General features: G+C 40.1%; 1 protein-coding gene across 1 annotated transcript in view; it reads right to left on the bottom strand.

The window, feature by feature from the left end:
• The window catches only part of DNM2 (dynamin 2), a 1,995,561-nt gene that overhangs the window by 299,343 nt on the left and 1,677,530 nt on the right, over positions 1–18,688 (bottom strand). Inside the window, exon 18 of the mRNA XM_044082335.1 lies at positions 9,462–9,571. Coding sequence (XP_043938270.1) covers positions 9,462–9,571 — 110 coding nt within the window. The remainder of the gene's footprint in view (positions 1–9,461; positions 9,572–18,688) is intronic.

Here is an 18,688-nt window from a genome sequence, read left to right as displayed (position 1 = left end):
ACAAAGCCAATTTTCAGCAGAGGCCCAGGGAGAAATGCTCCAGACGCATGTCTTTGAAACGTGGGAGGAAACTAGAGCACCCACAGGAAACCCACACGGATGCAGGGAGGACATGCAGACTCCACCCAGAAGGCGCTCCAGCCGAGAATCGAACCAGAGAACCTCTTTGCTGTGAGGTGACAACGCTAACACTGCACCACGGCGCCGTCCATTTGTATCCTGTTTTGCACTGCCTTGAACAGAATCCTTTTTGAGGCATAGTGAATAGTGGGAATAGCATACATTAGATCTCATCTGTATGGAGGAAGGTAACCAGTTTCTAAATTGTTTTATATCGGATTAAGGAATAACAGTTTGCAAGCTATTTTTGCTCTACAAATTCAGTATTTCTCAGAAAACTGTAACACCTAGCTTCCATTCATAACCCTCCTGGACATGGGCAATCATTAATAAATACAGTCCTGGGTACTTGACTAGAGTATCTATGGTATTACATTGGGATGAAATGGCAAGGCTTGAAATGACCTCCGGGATGAGAGCCTAGTAACCTCCTATGATCCTAAGATACCTGTCAGCTGAGTGAGTCTGACTCCATTCTGATGCCCTGAAAGATAAACTACATAAATTAGGATACTTTACACAATTACCCAGTCACAAATATGGATTGCTTTCTTGCAAAATTAGCATGTCTTGGTGCCCCCCCCTTGCATGTTGGTATTTCAGTTCAATGTGCATCACCTACATGGATATGACGTGATCTAGAAGGAAACATTTTGAAAAGCTATTGGTACTCTTGCAACTGCTTTAATTTCCATCAGGCTGATGAAGAGAGATTTTTTTCGAACAGGCCAGCAGCTTATAATGAAAGATTACAGAATATGCTTGAGGAGCACTCTTCAGAACAATCTCTTCTCAACACCTCAGTTATAGTGGGAGGTGGTTAAGGACCCGAGAACAGTCTGCCCTTAAAATAACTTTCTTGACTGATTTCAGAATGGAATTATTGTCTTCAAGAAATGTAGATTACTTCCAATTACTTTTCACTGTCCACTGTGGCGTGATGACCGTCTTCAAATGGGTATGGATATTTACCGGTGATAAGTGGATTGAGAACCCTGCCTACTCCAACCTATGCCAGAGATCCATGCTAACAGTGGTAGGAGTGTATGTGCCCCTACTGGCCAGTGTGTGTGCCTGTCAAAAAGCCCAGCAACCTTGGGTCAGCAAGCTACTGGCAGGCTAGCATCCAGTTGCCCAGCTTGGGTTACCTGGGACAGCTCTGCCGAACAAAAGCTGGATGTAAAATCAATCAATATGCCAATATGTAACAAAGAATTGTTACACTCAGTGTAGGTTCACTGACAGGACAGAGCTTGGAAATGGATGACATGATGGCCTATGCATCCAGGAGACAAGATGGAAGGGTAGCAAAGCAAAGCCACTTGGCTTGGGATCCTGAGTCCATTATTCAGGATGAAGACAGGCTAGAAATGGTGTGGAAATTGTGGTGAGGGAGAGACTTCAGAAGATAGCAAGAGATGTCATCAGAATTAGTGACAGACTTATGGCAATCAGACTCCAGTGTAATGACAGGGCAGTACTCATAAGCTCAGCCTATGCTCCACAGCAGGGTTGTGATAGTGAGGAAAAGACTGCATTCAGAAAGCAGATGCAGGACCTACTAGATAAAGCGGGACAACATGAACTGGTGTTGATAACAGGTGACCTGAATGCACTTGGTGGGACAGACAGAACAGGATATGAGGACTGCCTAGGCCCACATGGGTGGGGAAACAGGATCACATACAAGAATGGCCAACATGCAACTCAGGTAGACTTCATCCTAGTAAGGAAAGGGCAGTGGGGTAGAAACAGTGATTGCAAAGTCATCCCCAGTGAATCAGTAAGCCCACACATAAACCACACAATCAGTTGCAAACAGTGGTCAGAGACGACACTAAGTAAACAGAGATCAGGCTGAAGACTTGGAAGCTGAATAGAGAGAAAACAGACCAGTTCAAGGAATTACTCAGGTCCCTACCACCTCAAGAACAATAATAAATAATTGGACTTAAAGAAGAATGACAGTCTCTCTCTAGGACTACAGAACAAATATGCAAATGAGTCAGGTATGGAAATAAGCTCCATAAATAAAGCTGTTGGTGGAAAGCAAAAGTCTAGGAAGCCATCAAAAGTAAGGAGGAGTGCAGGAAAAAATGGAAGAAAGAAAAGACTGATCAAGCTAGAAATTAATACTGGCTGGCTAATAAAGAGGTTAGGAGAGGAGTTGCAAAAGCAAAGAACAAAACATTAAAGGCACTCAACCATCTTTTGGAAAGTAACTCAGTAGATGTAACTAAGAAACTGTATCAGGCTGCAAGGCAAAAACAGAAAGAAAAAAAGACAGTTGGGCACCCTTCATAAGGGATGCCAGAAACAGCTTGCTCACCAGTCCACAGGACATCAAAGGCATATGGAAGGAGTACTTCCAGCAGCTTCTGAATGAAGAAAACCTTACAGAAGCTGTACTGCCCCAGACACAGCCTACAGTGAGAGAGGAGGAGGAGGAGCCCACCACAGAAGAAGAAAGAACAGCACTAAGAGAAAGCAGCAGGCTCAGATGGGGTCACAGGACATATGATAAAGGTATCACGTGAGATAGGGGAGAAATGAATCCTGAGAGTACTCACAGCAGTAGGGCCTGGAGAATAAGCATACTAGTGCCAGTGTTAAAGAACAAAGGGGCATTCATAACTGTGGACAATACAGAGGTATCAAACTCATCACATTGAATGAAAATTCCGGACAGGGTAATTGACAAATGAATAAGCAGAGTAGTATAAAGATGTCAGATGAACAGTTTGAATTCAGATTAGGATGCACGACTGACTAGACATTTGTAGTGAGACAGATATGTGAAAAGAAGCCAGAAATGAGGAATGAGTCTAAGTGGGCATTCCTAGACTTGGAAAAAAGCATATAGGAAGGTCCCCAAGAAAGGTGATTTGGGCAGTCATGGGGTGGTTCAAAGACCCACAAACATTGAGAGAATTAGTGCAAGCTATGTACAAGGACCCAATAACTCAAGCATGGGCAGTTTTCAGTCTCACAGAGGGGGTTTCCAGTGGGTGTGCATCAGCCTTCAGCTCTAAGCCCACTGCTGTTCATACTGGTAACAGACTACAGTAGCAAACAGGTAGCAGTGCCTAAATCAACAAAGTTGCCATATGCATACAATGTGGCATTACAGGCAGACTCTAAGCAAGAACTTCTGAAAAGGATATGGGAATGGAATACAAACTGAGGACACGTGGGATGAAACAGAGTGCAAATAAGATAGATGTAGTAACAGCAAATAGGAGAAATTAGAAGAGGCTGAGAACTAAGACAGAAAGGAAAATAGTGGAACAGGTTAACAGCTGTAACTGTATGTGAAGGGTGATTAAAGGGAAGGGAAATCTGAATGAAGTGGTCAAAGCTAGAACCAGAGGGGCTGCAGCCAACTGGCACGGAGTATCAGGGGTAATATATGACAGAAGAATGCCAAAGATGCTGAAAAAATGGTGTACAAAACACTAGTGTGACCCATACTACTACAATATGGTACAAAAACTTGAGTAGTGAAGGCAGAGCAGTTGAAGAAGCTGGAGACGACGACCCAAAACGGGTGGTAGGATGCACACTGTGAGACAGACAAAGAAATAAGGACATAAGAGCAGAAGCCAAAGAAGCTCCAATTACAGAAAAGGTCAGAGAGAACAGATTACTGTGGTTTGGGCACATGTGCCAAAAAGCAGAAAACAATCTGGTGAAGATGATATGGGACAGACAGGATGAAGGCAAGAGGAAACAAGGGCGTCCAGCAAACTAGTGGCTAGATTGTGTGAGAGAAGACCTGTGACAGCCAAGCATGAGTGCTGAAAGATGGTAGCAGAGTGGCAATGAACAGAGAGATGGCGACAGTTGACACGACACCCCAACCCCACGCAGAAAATAGGAAAATGGGAGTTGATGATGATGATGATGTCATCCACTGTGGCCTCTTGCTATGTAGTCACACATGGGGAGCTAAAAGACTGTATAAACAGAGATGTACATGAGATCTCTGAAGTACTACCTGGCTGCAACTGTACATGAAGGAAAGTTTCTTCATATATTTTCAAATTTAACATTACTTTTCCTGTCTGACCCAAGCCTTCATTTTAACAGCATCTCTCGGACTCTCAAATACTGTTTGAGCTGGGTTTAAGGACATTTCTAGTAACTTACAGTGATGGCCAAATACAGCAACTGAGTTATTACAGTGAAGTACTGAAAGTAACTGTTCCTTGGTGCCTGTTACTACCTGGCAATTCTCCAGGAATGAAATATTTACTTGCTGTTTCTTTAAACGAGAAAAAGCTGGAGCTAAACATTTGGGAAAACTCTTGGAGAGTGAAGAAAACTAAATGGGGAGTAGCAAACTGACAGTAAGAATGACCGACTTAGAATCTTGAACATTTTCTGTGGGGAGGCTTTACAGGAATGAACACAGGCATTTTCCATGACTATGGCTGCTTTAAGACAGTTCTTTTCTGTGAAAAGCAAAATTGTCTTAAGCATCACCACCAGACTGGACGCCTGCCTTTGGATGATTGGGTCTTGGTTTTGTTTGGGATAGCATGATCCATGCATTCCTGGAGATGTCCGTAGAATGTATTTATATAGGATTCTGCAGTTTGGGCTGTAGTTTCCACTGGCCCTGGGGCCTTGAAGGATTCCACTTCGATTTTGAGAAGTGAGAAGTTCGCTTTTGAGAAGTTTTTCACTGTGGTTTTCTGGGCTGGGGGTGGGGTCGGGATGTGGACATCCAATGAAATTAATTTATGGTCTGATCTTACCAATGAGGGATATACTTCTGGTGTGGAGCATAGAGTCCCCATGTTGGTAATGATCAGGTCTAGTATGTTGTCCCCTCTTGTGGGAGTGGTGACTAGTTGTTCCATAGCATTTGAGTTTATAATTTCCAGGAATCTTTGGGCTAAGGTGCTGGGGCTTGAGTAGTGCTTCCAGTCAATGTTTGGGTAGTTGAAGTCACCCAATATAATGGTGTTTGGAGATATCTTCATGTTCTCCATTGTTTTCAGGAAAGCCGAATGGGATTCCTGACTTTGAGAGGCTGGTCTGTAGGATGCTATAAACTGAAAAGCAGTCTTGCCCACTGTTAGTTGCACATGGATGGTCTCCGATGGTGCAATGCCACTAACCTGGAGGTGTGGATATCCTTGATAAATATGGAAACTCCCCCTCCTTTTGTGGTTCGGTCCGGGTTTTGGTGCCGAAAAGCATGATATGAGGTATAGCCTGGTAGTGCTGGGGTGCTCTCTGGAGCCTTGAACCAGGTTTCTGTCACTGCACAGATATTGATGTTCTCCATACTGAGGAGAGCTTGAGTGCATCTTGAGGTTAAGACTTCTGGCATTTAGCAGCATTACCCTTAGTTTCTTGTTCCTTGTGCTGTCTATGGGGTGGGTTTGACTTTGAGCCTTGCCTAAAAAGGCACTATGGGGGTGGCAAGAGCCTTTGCCAATATCCAAAAGCCCAGTGGTGACAGGTGCAAGCCGTCCCTAGCGAAGCAACGTGGCTTGTCGAGCATGTCATTCCAGGCTGACAGACACTGGATCCCCTTTGAATGACACCAAAATTTTAGCCAATTGTTAAAATCGATCATTTTGTCTTTGTACTGTGGCATCATTCTAGGTGAGGGTAAGATGCTGCTCAAGGTCAGGGTCATACCAGTCTGGGCTACATGATCAGAGAGCTCCTCTATGTCTCTTTTCATGTAGTCCAGGAGGTTGCTCAGGTCATTCACACCAGCATGTACAATGACTGAGTCATATTTGTATTTGCTTTGGAGTGACCCGAGTGCTTGCGTTATGTGGCGGATCCTAGCGCCCGACAGGCAGCTCACTGTGACCTTCTCTTTATTCAGCCTGGTGAGCGGACGCCAGTGTGTCTGACAATAGAGTCACCTATAACAAGAGTATCAGGTGTGTTATTCAGCCTTAAGGGCTGTGGCTGCTTGGCACACTGACTTTGTGGGTTATGTGTTGTGTGTGTTTTGTTTTGAGGTAGCGTTTGCTTGGATGTCTGCTTTGGAGGTCTCTGTTGCTTAGGTAGATTTTTATTTAGAGCCTCAGTATGTTTTTGTGTATTTATGTGTTTGGTTCGCTGATGTGGTGGGACTATGTGATACTGGAATTGTGTTGTGTGAGGTTACCTTCTCCTCCTGACTGGTTACACCAGTTTTGAGATGAGAGAGCTCAGCCTCCAGTTTGGCTAAATAGTTGCATCTCTCACATATATTTGAACCTGTTTGGAGGAGGAGAGGGTTGTCCGTGTACATGAGACAGTTGTAACATTGCCTCAAAATTCCCAGATTCACCAGCTGGACTGGAGAGGAAACCATTGACTGACCTTTGGACATGCTAGAGTAATAGGGAAACTGAATTTAAGACGGACCAATAGAGGACAGGGTAATCGTAGAGAGTATAAGAGTAAGTAGTGCTTATGGTTTAATAGTGCTAACTTGTAGGATTACTTAATTGGACCAGTGAAGGGCCTTAGAATGAGAATATGGTGTTTAAATTGAGAGATAGAGCAGTTCTAAGGGAAAAAGTGAAGAGCAGACTTTGTGGAGCCAGGAATAGTTTAAACCCAATTAGGTGGCGCTGCCCTTTGTTGCGCTATGCTCAAAAACGTGCAAAACTGCGCAAAAGAGGGTTTTAAGAGAGGAAGATGAAGGAGTTTTGGAATTGACCCAGAATGGCCAATAAAACTACAGTTTCAAGTCAGTAACCACTCCCACAGGGGCAGACAGGCTGCTCAATGTTTTTCACTGCCACTGATCAACAGAGAGACTTTCCTTTAGCCCAAGCAAAAAATGGCCTCACAGAAACTTACAAACAGTTCAAGAACAGCAAGCCTGTAAATGAACTTTTTTAAATCTCAGAAAAGTGGGGAAAAAAGCAAGATTTTTTTTGTTTTTTTTGTTTTTTCAGAGATAGCAGAGTCTTTAGTCTTTCCCTTCCTTTCCATGTCACTTAGAATATAACTGGATAATTTGCCAAACAAGGTGTCTTACGGAAACGGGTGCATCTAGTAACTGAGCATTTATATCCTCTGTATACAATTCAGTCCTTAGTCACGCATGCCTTAATACCACTCCTGACTGGATGCTCTTAAGAATGGATCAATGGCTTTGCAGGCATACCTAAGCACAAATCACTATTATTAGAAGTAGAATTTAGCTTAACAAGTCTGCCCCCTGCAAGTCCCTCAAAGTATGTTCTGAAAGCATTTCAAAATTTCGTTCAAAATGGAAATATTGATAATGGAGCATGTGAGAGAAACAGTTCAGTGGCATAATAGCTAAATTACTAGACATGTACATGGTATCATCATACCTGCCTCTTATCCAGTACCTCTTGACAAAGAGCAGTGCAGCCAAGTGAATAGTCTTCTTAAGGAGGGAGAACCAGGAACGAATATGGCAGAGTCTGCTTTGTGGTTTTTCTATAAATTTAGTCTATCTAACTGTGCTAATTAAAGTTTATCAGCTGTCTTGAGAGCAGAGGATTGGGCACCAGGAAACTGGTGATTAGCCTGCATCACATCTATAAATAGTATCAACAAATGGTGGCACATACTATTTCAGTTTACTTAAGCTACATAATCTTTATGTATATTTTCCGAGGAGATAAAGATGTACTCCCAAGGGACAGCTAACAATTTTCCATATAATTTACTATTTCAGTAAATGTGGCAACTTCATGGAGTGAACTATATGACTGAGAAGTAACTCCATGATAAAAACGAGGTCCTGGTAGAGAGCTAACTCTGAACATGTAAACCTCTTCTACTAAAAACTATTGGCAGGGATACCTTTTCTGATTATGGTGATGGTTCACATACAAAAGTTTTACCAAAGAATGATGTTTAGTTTTTGTACTATGCAATTTCTCCCACAGACTGACACTGGTCCAGAGAGAAATGTGAGAACTTGCTAGCTCCTGCACAGCAATAAAATAACTCCCTGGCCAATAAGGTGTACTCAAAGGTCATGGCAGGTACTGGATGAGATACAAAGGGGACTTGCAATGGTGGCACCTCTAACCTCTCCTTCACCTAAAGAGGACTTTGGGGCGTTTTAGAGGTTTCCACCAAGCTGCACTCCAAATCTTTGTGCTGCATCTCCTGGAACAGAAGGATAAGAACAGTTGTTTCTTAGGGAAACAGCTGTGCTGGTGGGACTAATTGTTGATGTCCTTGTACTAGTAACCATGGAATTAAACGTTCTTTCTTACTGGGAACTGGTAGAGGCTTACATTTTTTATATTTTTGACTTACAGCACCTTTTTTCACACATTTCCATCTTCCCTTTCTTCTTTTTCCCCTCTTTCTGTAGTAAAAATTTCTCTATGTTTGTAAGACTGTTCAGAATATTTCTGTAGTCCCTTGAAACCCTTTTCAGTTAGATACGAAGTCAAATCCTTAATTTTTCCTCAGTCTGGAAGCTTTGTTAAATTTCCATCACAAACTACAAGTTTCTATGTCAAATTCAAGGTCTAAGGGACATACATACAAGTGTGGCAATCTTTAGGGGCTGTTTACCATAGAGGCACACTTATTTACTCTAAGGAAGAAGCCCTACCATTCAAGAAAGCACAGCTGGGTAAAAATACTAATTCCTCACTTTCTTCATTAAGACATAATATGCATGACTGCAACTACAACACAACAGCAAGATGAAACTTTTCCTCTAAAATTCAGCCAAAGAACCAAGAACATTGGAAGTGGGTGTATGAAAACGTTTGTACAAGAACAGGTAAACCAACAGCAGCCTTCACATGGGCAAAGGCAGCTTTACAAAATGGCAGATCAACAGCTACAGCTCAGCTAGTAAGTGCAATTATTTACTATTAAAGTGACCCTCCCTGAGATGATCTGGAAGAAATATGGAAGGATTGACCCTTTTATTATGCAAACACACATTTAAGCATTGTTATGACCTTGGTATGAAAATAGCATCAGTAAAATGACTGCTGGAGGGCATGGCAGAATGTTCTAATGCTAGAAACTGTTAATGTACAGGGCCTGCTACAAGAGTCCTTAAAGGGAGAAGAAAATACTCCAGAAGATACAAAACTGTTTACATATATGCAGTCTGTAATTTTCTCATCAGTAACATAAATTCTTCAGCAAGCAGCCAGATAGAAAAGTGGTACCAAACAAATTAACTTTACTGGAACTTGAAGCTCATTCAACAGTTCCCTTCCCAGTCTGGAGGAAAAACAGTGACAGTGGTCTAATAAACCACACACAAAAAAAAATTACAGTGAGTAACATATGCAAATTGTATTCTACTGAGAAGATGCAAGATGATGAAATTCCACAGTATCATGCCAAAACAATTTCATTACCTTTGCTCAGTGTTGAAGATAGCAAATATATGTTTATTTGACATAAATCCCTTTTCTATATCTCGGATTTTCAGATTATCTAGTGGAAGCATGTATTTCTTCTCTTTTTCCTAAAACAGAAGAAAAAAAGAAAGTATACTTAGACTAAAGCCCTGGACTCCATTTGAACAGTATACTATGAATGTGGAACTTACAAGGTAATAAATTATTTACACATTAATAAATTAACTTCTCAGATGTAGTACAAGAAATTATGAATATAATCAATTCTGTGTACAACAGCCTGAGCAAAGATTTCAAAACTTGCTTATGATGTTAACATGACACTAGCATCACAGACACGCTACATATTAGATTAGATTTGATTATAAGACCACAATTACTTACTTACTTGTATCCATGGTTTAGCAAGCATTACAACATTTTTGCAAAAGTACTGTATCATACACCATCAAAAGACTGGAAGGGATCTACTTGCTGAGATATGTTAAACACTAAAACAGGTGGTGTTAGTTTTTCTTACAAGTTGTTATTATAGTAATCAATCCAATTCCATGTCTTCTACCATCACCCATCTGATGGTTTATCCTTGTTCATTTTTTGCGGCATTCTTCTTTCAGTTTCTAAAATCCCTGCCCACTCTACTCTCTTTTATTCAGCTTTACTCATGTCCCCTAATCTGCTCCTACATGTCCTACTCTTCTAGAATCTTTTTTAATTCATTTCACTCATCAGAGCTGGATCCAGTAGTAGGCAACCTAGGCAGATGTCTAGGGTTTGTGTTAGCTTACATTGGTTCGCTATGAAAAAAAAAAAAACTAAAACTTTGTTAATTAACCTTCATTCTGACCGACCAAACAGTAAGCATTAGGACCGTATTCTATACCTTGGGAATCTCCTGCCAAGGATAGCCCAGTATCTGCCCAGTATACCAAAGCCTTCAGATCTTCTATGCATCATACATCTGTATGCTCCTCATTCAGGATGCAGGGCATTAGGATGACGTATGGACGCAGTTACCCAGAACTGAATTGCCCTAGAAGAGAACTATCTCCATAGGACAAAGGAGGTTATGCACATCCAGGAGGAGAAAATGCAGATGAAAAAGGGAGACCCTCATCCAGGAGGGAAACCGAAACAAAACCCAAACGAAAAAAACAGCGGGTGGAGGGATTGAATACTGTAACAGTGAAGAGAAAAACATCTACTACTATGGTACAATTTTACACAACTGTACTTTGTCTTACTGTATCACTGTTGCAGCATTCTTCACCTTAGGAAGAGTACAAAAGCTCAAGAAAAGGAGTGGGAGGTGAAAGGCTGGCAATAGCCTCAGCTAATCTATGCAGAATGGCTCTTGCAAAACCTGCTCTGGCCCTAGAGACCATATCCAATTCCAGAAGAAATAATCAGCTTTCAGCAAGGAATATAGGTGAGGACTGGAATTTGATTTGCAACAGTGAAGATGTGTCTAAGGGGTACAGAAAGGGAAATATAACAAAGGAGGGTAGATTTTTAAAGAAATTTATGAAAATATTTGGCACGGAAGAGGTGAATTCAGTACTGGGAATTCAGAGTGAGTTTACATATTATTCCCCCAAGATACAAAAACTGGGCTAGGCTAGACAGGATTTACATTTTACAGGAAGATGTGCATTTAATTGGAGGTCTTGATACGCACCCAATAACTATTTCAGATCACCCGCCAACAACTAAAATAAAAAACGCAGGGTAATGAAATAAAAATGAGACACTGGCACTTTCTCACCTATCTGTTGAAAAGAGGAATTTAAGGAATGGGTAGTGGAAATTATTCATGAGCTATTAAAAAAGATAGAAACTTTTTCTGAAAATATAGCTAGGGAGTGGGATAAAATTAAAATAGAATTTAAAAATAGGGTGGAAATGGAAGGGAGATATGGTTAAGAAGTAACAAGAACTATTTAGAGGGAATGACAAATATTAAACAAAATAGGGGGAATGGGTCCGAATGGAGAGATGAAAAGTCAGCAAGCAAAGGAGAGGAGTAGTGCTGAAACTGAATTCATCCTCAAGTCTTGGTGGGTACCTTTGTGAGGTGGACCCTGTTTTTACAAAATCTCACCAAGGCGATGCTGATATATATATATATATATATATATATATATATATATATAGACTGTATTTATATAGCATATATCATGGACAGAAATAGGTCAAAAATTAAGAGATAGCTGGGTGCACAAGACCCAGGATAAAAAAAAGTGCTCAATCCTGGTAGGTGCACTGGTGCCAGGACTGGAAAAAATGACAGTGTAGAATCCTCAAAATATGGAAACATTCCTACAATGGGGCCAGGCCCAGGGGGATGATGCCCCCCACCCCGTTGTAGAAGGAAGTAGCAGTCCACAAAAATCACAAAAAAGGATAGGCCAAAGAAGAGCCATAAAGACAACAGAGTGGACTATTGAGGATAAGAAAGAAATTATGTATTGTTACTATTATGCAAAAAGCCCAGAATTTCCAGACACAAGATATAGGTTCATAGGTGTGTACTAGGCTAATGGCCCTGGAGCCTATATAAGCCTAGCCCAAGAAGATTCCCTGGCATCATGCCCTCCAAAGTTAGTTCCCAGTGCCCCTGTCAAGCAAGGTCACTAAAGCGATCCCCGGGGTGAACTTCCTATTGCCCGTTCACTCGTCAAGATTTCTCTTAAGGAGGGCCAGTGAAGTGCTCTGCTTGACATGAATGGGAAAGCTTGTTCCAGAGTATCGGAAGTCTCTGGGTTAGGAACCTGTCCTTCCAGCATGTTCTGTTTATTGTGGTAATGAGGCTTAGGTCACTGGAGCATGTGGCACGGAGGGACTGGGATTTCTTTAGGTGTAGCATATCTAGCAGCTCTGGGTCAGACATGGCTTTGTAGGTCAAGCAGAGATTGCCTCTAAGTAGGCAATAAGAGACAGAGTACAGCTGGAGTTTTTTGTCTGTCCGTATAGGGCATATACAAAAAGATTGAGAGAGAAATGACAGGACAGAAAAATACTTCCGCAAGAAAAACTGTCAGAAGCTGCCAATGAAAATTTGCGTTTATTAATAAAATAGATTTGTGAAAAACAGCATATAGATCAAGAAACTTTGATCTGTTTGGAAAAAAAAAGCATCTGGGGAAGTGCGAAAATATTAAAAAAAAAAACAAAAAAAAAACCTAGAGACATATGAACAATATAAAAAAGAAATACAGACATGGGAAAGAAAGAGAGATTTCATATCCCTCCGTGCCACACGCTCCAGAGACCTTAACCTCATTGCCACAATAAACAGAACATGCTGGAGGGACAGGTTCCTAACCCAGAGACTTCCCATACTCTGGAACAAACTTCCCATTCACGTTAATCAGAGCACTTCACTGGCCCTCTAAGAGAAATCTTGATGAGCGGGTGGGCAATAGGAAGTTCACCCCGGGGATCACTTCAGTGGCCAATACAAAAAAGTAAGACGACAAAGTGGAAAAGTAGAAAAGGAGATAAGTAATGGAGAAGTTAAAGAAATAGAAACCGAGGTTATGGACTACCTACAAAGTGAAGGATTCAGTGTAGAAAATCGAATGCAGAAAGCACCATAACAAGATAGAGCAATGGATATCCAAATTAAGGGGAGACCAGTGGAACAGGAAGCAGTTGGTCAGTTCCATATCAAGATATTTTGGGGCCTTTCACAGGAAATCAATATAAACATTCACTTGAAGCTAGACAGCAAAGAAAGGAACAGGAAACTGATGCAGCCAATATTGAGGAGTGATAGGCCAGTGCGTTCCCATGTGACAGAGCAACAGATGCCACAGGATGAAATTGAAGAGAAGGTGCCACAGGAAGATGCTACAGAACTTTCTATAGAATGCCCATGGGAAACGGGAAACAGGAAATGGAAAACAAGGGATGTACCCTCAGTTTGGAAGAAAATGAGCTAAGAGAAGAGTTGCTTGATTTAATAGACATGGATAGAAATATTAAGATCAATGAGAGAAATAGACTGCAGAATGTTAATAAAACCAATAAAGTCAGAAGTCTGATAAAGGAAATGAATGCAGTAACTCGAACTGTCCATAGAGATCCATGAGATATAACAGAAGTAAACAGGATATATTATTGTGCTGCTAAATTAATAACTGATAAAGCTCTATCACAAGAACACAGGGTAGTAAGGGAAAGGAAGGGGAGAAATTGAATACCATCGTGGAAGTATCGAATAGAGAAAACTATAAAGCAATTAAGACAAGAAGTGTCAGTCACAGAAGACTATAGAAGTGGGAATAGATCAACAAAAATACTAAGAAAGATTGATAGATGTGATTAAAGCAATGCACAGTATTAGAACAGACCAGGATCTATCCTGCATTATCGCAAATAACAACTAAAAATTTCAGCACAAGTGGAAAAACTTAGAAGATACACAGATAAATATAAAAGACAAATACAAAATAAGCAATTTAATGATGACCCAAAAATGTTTTATAGAGAACTGGGAAATACGGTAAAAGGAATTGAAAGACTGCCAAAAACAGAGTAAGTAGATACATTTTGGAGAAGTATCTATGAAGATCCTCTGGAACATAACAAAGATGCTAAATGGATAGAAGAAGTAAAATAAAGAATAAAGAGGTTTAAAGGTGCAGGATATGAAATGGGATGAAGTAACAGCCAGACAGATTGAGACAAAGTTAAGAAAAGCTTCCAATTGGAAAACCCCAAGCCCAGATGCAGTACCTAACATTTGGTTAAAAGTATTAACATCTTTGCACGAGGATTTAGCCATAAGTAAGAACTATTTATATGCGCACCCTGAACAGACAACAACTTGGCTAACAACAGGCAAAACAATGCTCCTTCTTAAGAGCGAGCCTGCAAGCTACCCTAAAAATTAAAGGCCAATAAATTGCCTTCCGATGACATATAAACTCTACACTGGAATTGATGCCGACAGAGTTTATAGTCATTTAGAAGAAAACTCAATTATGGCAGTAGAACAAATGGGCAATAAAAGTCATATGCAACAAAGGATCATTTTGTTGTTAAAGTATTACTGGCGGAACTGTAGAAAGAGGAAGAATTTAAGTATGGCATGGATTGACTAGAAAAAAAAAGCATTTGATAGTATCCCACATTCATGGATAAAAAAAAGAGTGCTTAAAAATGTTTAAGATACATCCTACACTGATTGACTACATTACAGTGACCATGAACAGTGGCAGACCACTTTGAAATTAAGCCATGATAAAGGACAGATTATTATCCCAGGGATACAAATTCAAAGGGGGATATTCCAGGGTGACTCTCTGTCACTGTTGCTATTCTGTCTTGCCATTAGCCCATTAAGCTGTTTACGTAACAACTTCGGCCATGGATACAATTTGGCTCCTAAAAACAACGAAGTATAAATACTTCTCATTTTCTGTTTGTCAATGATTTAAAACTGTATAGCTCATCAGATGAGGAACTGAAAGCACAGCTGCAGGTTGTTAAACTTTTTCAGATGATATAAGAATGTCATTTGGTCTTGATAAGTGTGCAAAAGCAACCTTTAATGCAGCAAAACTGCAGCACCAGGAAAACATCAGTGTGGGACAAGAATGTGATATAAAAGAACTTGAGCAAGAGGGAGTGTATAACTATTTGGGAATTGAAGGATCAACAATAAAACATGAACAAATGCGAATAAAACTTAGTAAGGAATACTTCAGAAGACAAATTAATTCTGAAAACAGCGTTGACATCTAGGAACAAAATCCAAACTATAAACCAGTTTTGCTCTTTCTGTCCTAACTTACAGTTGTGGAGTGACTGACTGGCCCCAAAATGTGTTGAACAGATTAGATAGGAAAACAAGAAGGATGCTTCATACTCACCAAATGATTTATAAAAATCAGTCTATACCAAGACTATATATTCCCCGTTCTGAAGGAGAGATGGGCCTCATTGAAATTGATTACATGTATAGATCTGCAATCGTGGGACTCCACGCATATCTGCTGACCTCACAAGACCCAACTGTAGTGAAAGTTTTGAAACATGAGAAGGATAAATCCAAGATGACTTCTCTGCTTAATTTAGCAGAATTATACTGGCGTCAAGCAGGGATGGAAATCAAACCAGAAGTAGATAAAAAAAAAAAATCAGGCAGCAACTGGATGTGCCAAAAAACAGAAGAAAGAATATAAGGTGAAGGACCAGATGAGAAGGCAAGAAATGTGGAAAAAGCATAAATATAGTTGCAAGTATAGAAAACTTCTGGAAGAACCTCATGTTGATCAGGAACAAACACAGGGATGGTTAAGGCAGAGGTGAATTCAAACCATGAGATGAAAGGTTAATATTGGGAGCCCAACATAGTAGGCTACATTCATGCTGGTTTACAAAGTTCATTGAACATGTGGGAGAAACAGACAAATGTAGGTTTTGTAAAACCAAATTTGAAACAGTTGCACACCTCGTTGCTGCTTGTGACATACTAATGGCAGGAGGACTGTATACTGAAAGGCATAATAATGTGGCAAGACTGCTGCACTGGGGACTGCACAAACATTATGGTATTGAAGTGACTGAAAAACACTAAAAACATTAGCCACAAAGCATCATAGAAAATGATTAAGTTTATATCACATGGGATCACCCACTACCAACAGTTCAAAAGATAGATGCTAGAAAACAGGATATAGTGGTTCAAGAAAAGAAGTCAAAAGTAGCATTGATCATTAAAATTTCTACACCCAGTGACTACAGTGTCTTGCATACAGAGAGACACAAAGACATAAAATATCAGGATCTGCAGGACGAAATGAGAGCAATGTGGAAGAAAAATACCCAGACAGTTCCAATAGTAGTTGGAGCAACGGATCTTATAAAAAAGAATCTACAATCGTATTTAGATACATTACCAATCCATGTAATCCCATACAAACTGCAGAAGGAGCCATTACTGGGCATACTTCAAACACTTTTGGCTGACAACAAAGATTGAAACAATATTAATTTCATGAACTTTAATCGTATTTTGACTTAGGAATGGGGTCCATTAATGTCATAGTATTAGAAACTCAAAAGATATGGAGAAATTAAAAAAATAAATAAATAAAAAAGAGGAGGAGCAACTACAGAATGTTAAACAGAAATAAGGGACTACCTTGACAATATGCATGACTTTAGAAAAATTGCTGTTAAGCAACTGTTTTTGATAATAACTCTAGAGCACAAAAATTTTAGCACAACCACTCCGACAACAGAAACTAGAAAGGGCTATCACAAAGCTTAGGGTGCCTATTACAAGGAAAATAACTAGGGGTCCCGTAGAAGTACTAGAAATATTTTCGAAATTCTATGAAAGTCTGTATAAAGCAGACAAATATGGAAATCAAGAAAAGGTAGAAATGGAAATGTTTATGGAAGAATTAAATACGCCAAGGCTAGAGGGAGAGGAGGCTCAAATACTAACAGGATAGGTGGAGATGAGATAAAAATGGTGATTTATAACCAATCTACAAGAAAGTCCCCAAGATTAAATGGAATTACTGTGGAAGTTTCTAAGCTACGAGGGAAAAAAACGGAAGAAGATCTGGAAGGTTTTGTTTACAGTACTTTAAGAGGAGGAGAAGTACCAACATCCTAGAAGAAAGCAGTACTAGCTGTACTACCTAAACAGGGTAAAGATTCACCAGATCCAACTTCATCAAGGCCCAGGCTCATTTCAATATTAAACCATAATTATAAATTGTTTAGGTCTCTAATAGCTAAAAGAATGGAAAAAGTGATGTCAAAACTGATAGATATGGATCAATGAGGTTTTGTGGAGGGGAGGCAAACATTTAACAAAATAAACAGAACGGAGATAATCCAGGGGGAAGCAGAATGTAAGAAAATACCACTGTTGTTGGTGAATCTTGATGCAGAGAGAAAATGTGGCAGCAAAGGCTGGGATTTTATGAGCAGAGCAATGGAAGCATTTGCATTCCCTGACAAAATTATAAGGTTGATTAGGAGAATATATGAAGGATCGGTGGTGAAAATTAAAGTGGATGGGGTCCTGTCTGATCATCTCTGCTTGAGCAGAGGAACCAGGCAAGGGTGTCTTCTCTTTCCTTTGTTATTTGCATTATATTTAGAACCAGTGGCAAAGAAAATAAGGGACCCAAAAATTCAAGGACATAATTGGTATGGTAGTCAAAAAAGCTGGCACTATTTGCAGATGACATTATTTTATACCTGACAAAACCAGAAAGTGACACTGCAGTGTTGTGGAACATACTAAGACAGATTCAAACCTTTTCAGGATACAAAATTAATGAAGCAAAAATAATACCGGTAGATTATGTACCCACATACAAACTGGTTCAGCAATATCCATATTTATGGGGACATGATAAAATGAAGTATTTAGGAGTATGGATTAAAAATGATACTGGTGTGGCAGCTAAAGACATGTGGGAAGAGACTAAACAAAAGATAATACAAAAACGGAGAAAATGGAAGCTTTGTTATAAGGATATCGATAGTAAGATACAAGCAGTCAAAATGTTTTTAGTTCCTTTAGTCTCGTACTCTGGTCAGGCATATTTTTATCAACCAGAGGAGAGGCTGTGGATAGCAATTAATAAAGAGCTGAAGGATTTTATCTGGGAGGGGAAGACTGCAACAGTCAAGTAGGGTAAGCTGATTCTTCAAAAAGAACAGGGCAGATTGGGATTACCCGAGTTGAGCGAGTATTTCAGAGCAACACGGTTAAGGCTCCTAAACAGAGCACAAGCAGAAAACTATAATTCAAAGTAGAAAGAGATGATAATGAAACGGGGGGGGGGGGCTCATGTAACAGGGAGAGACTGGGATTTTGGATGCAGACCTTTATGGGGAACAACAATAACCATACAGAACTTTACATTCATAAAATAGCAGAAGGTCTTCTAAGAAGTAAGCCAATACTGGAACGGAGAAAGGAGATTCTGCTGACTACAATTAGGGATACAGACAATAGGAAAGAGGGGGTGGGATAGTACTGGAGAAAACTGGCAAAGGAAATAAGGTACTGGGAACAAATAACTAGACAGGGAAAGGTAACAGAATGGCAATATGTCAAGACCTTATTTGGACTGCAAGCTAAAGATTTGATATCAGAGTATAGGCAAAGAAAAAGAAATAGGGGGGTCCTAAATGAAAGACCAGCACTGGTAGAGTTTTAGTAGAATCTAGAACAGAAATTGCTG

This window comes from Protopterus annectens, chromosome 9.part0 (assembly GCF_019279795.1).
Source record: "Protopterus annectens isolate FY-2018-M chromosome 9.part0, PAN1.0, whole genome shotgun sequence".
NCBI lineage: Eukaryota > Metazoa > Chordata > Ceratodontiformes > Protopteridae > Protopterus > Protopterus annectens.
This window is presented reverse-complemented; position numbering and strand designations above follow the sequence as displayed.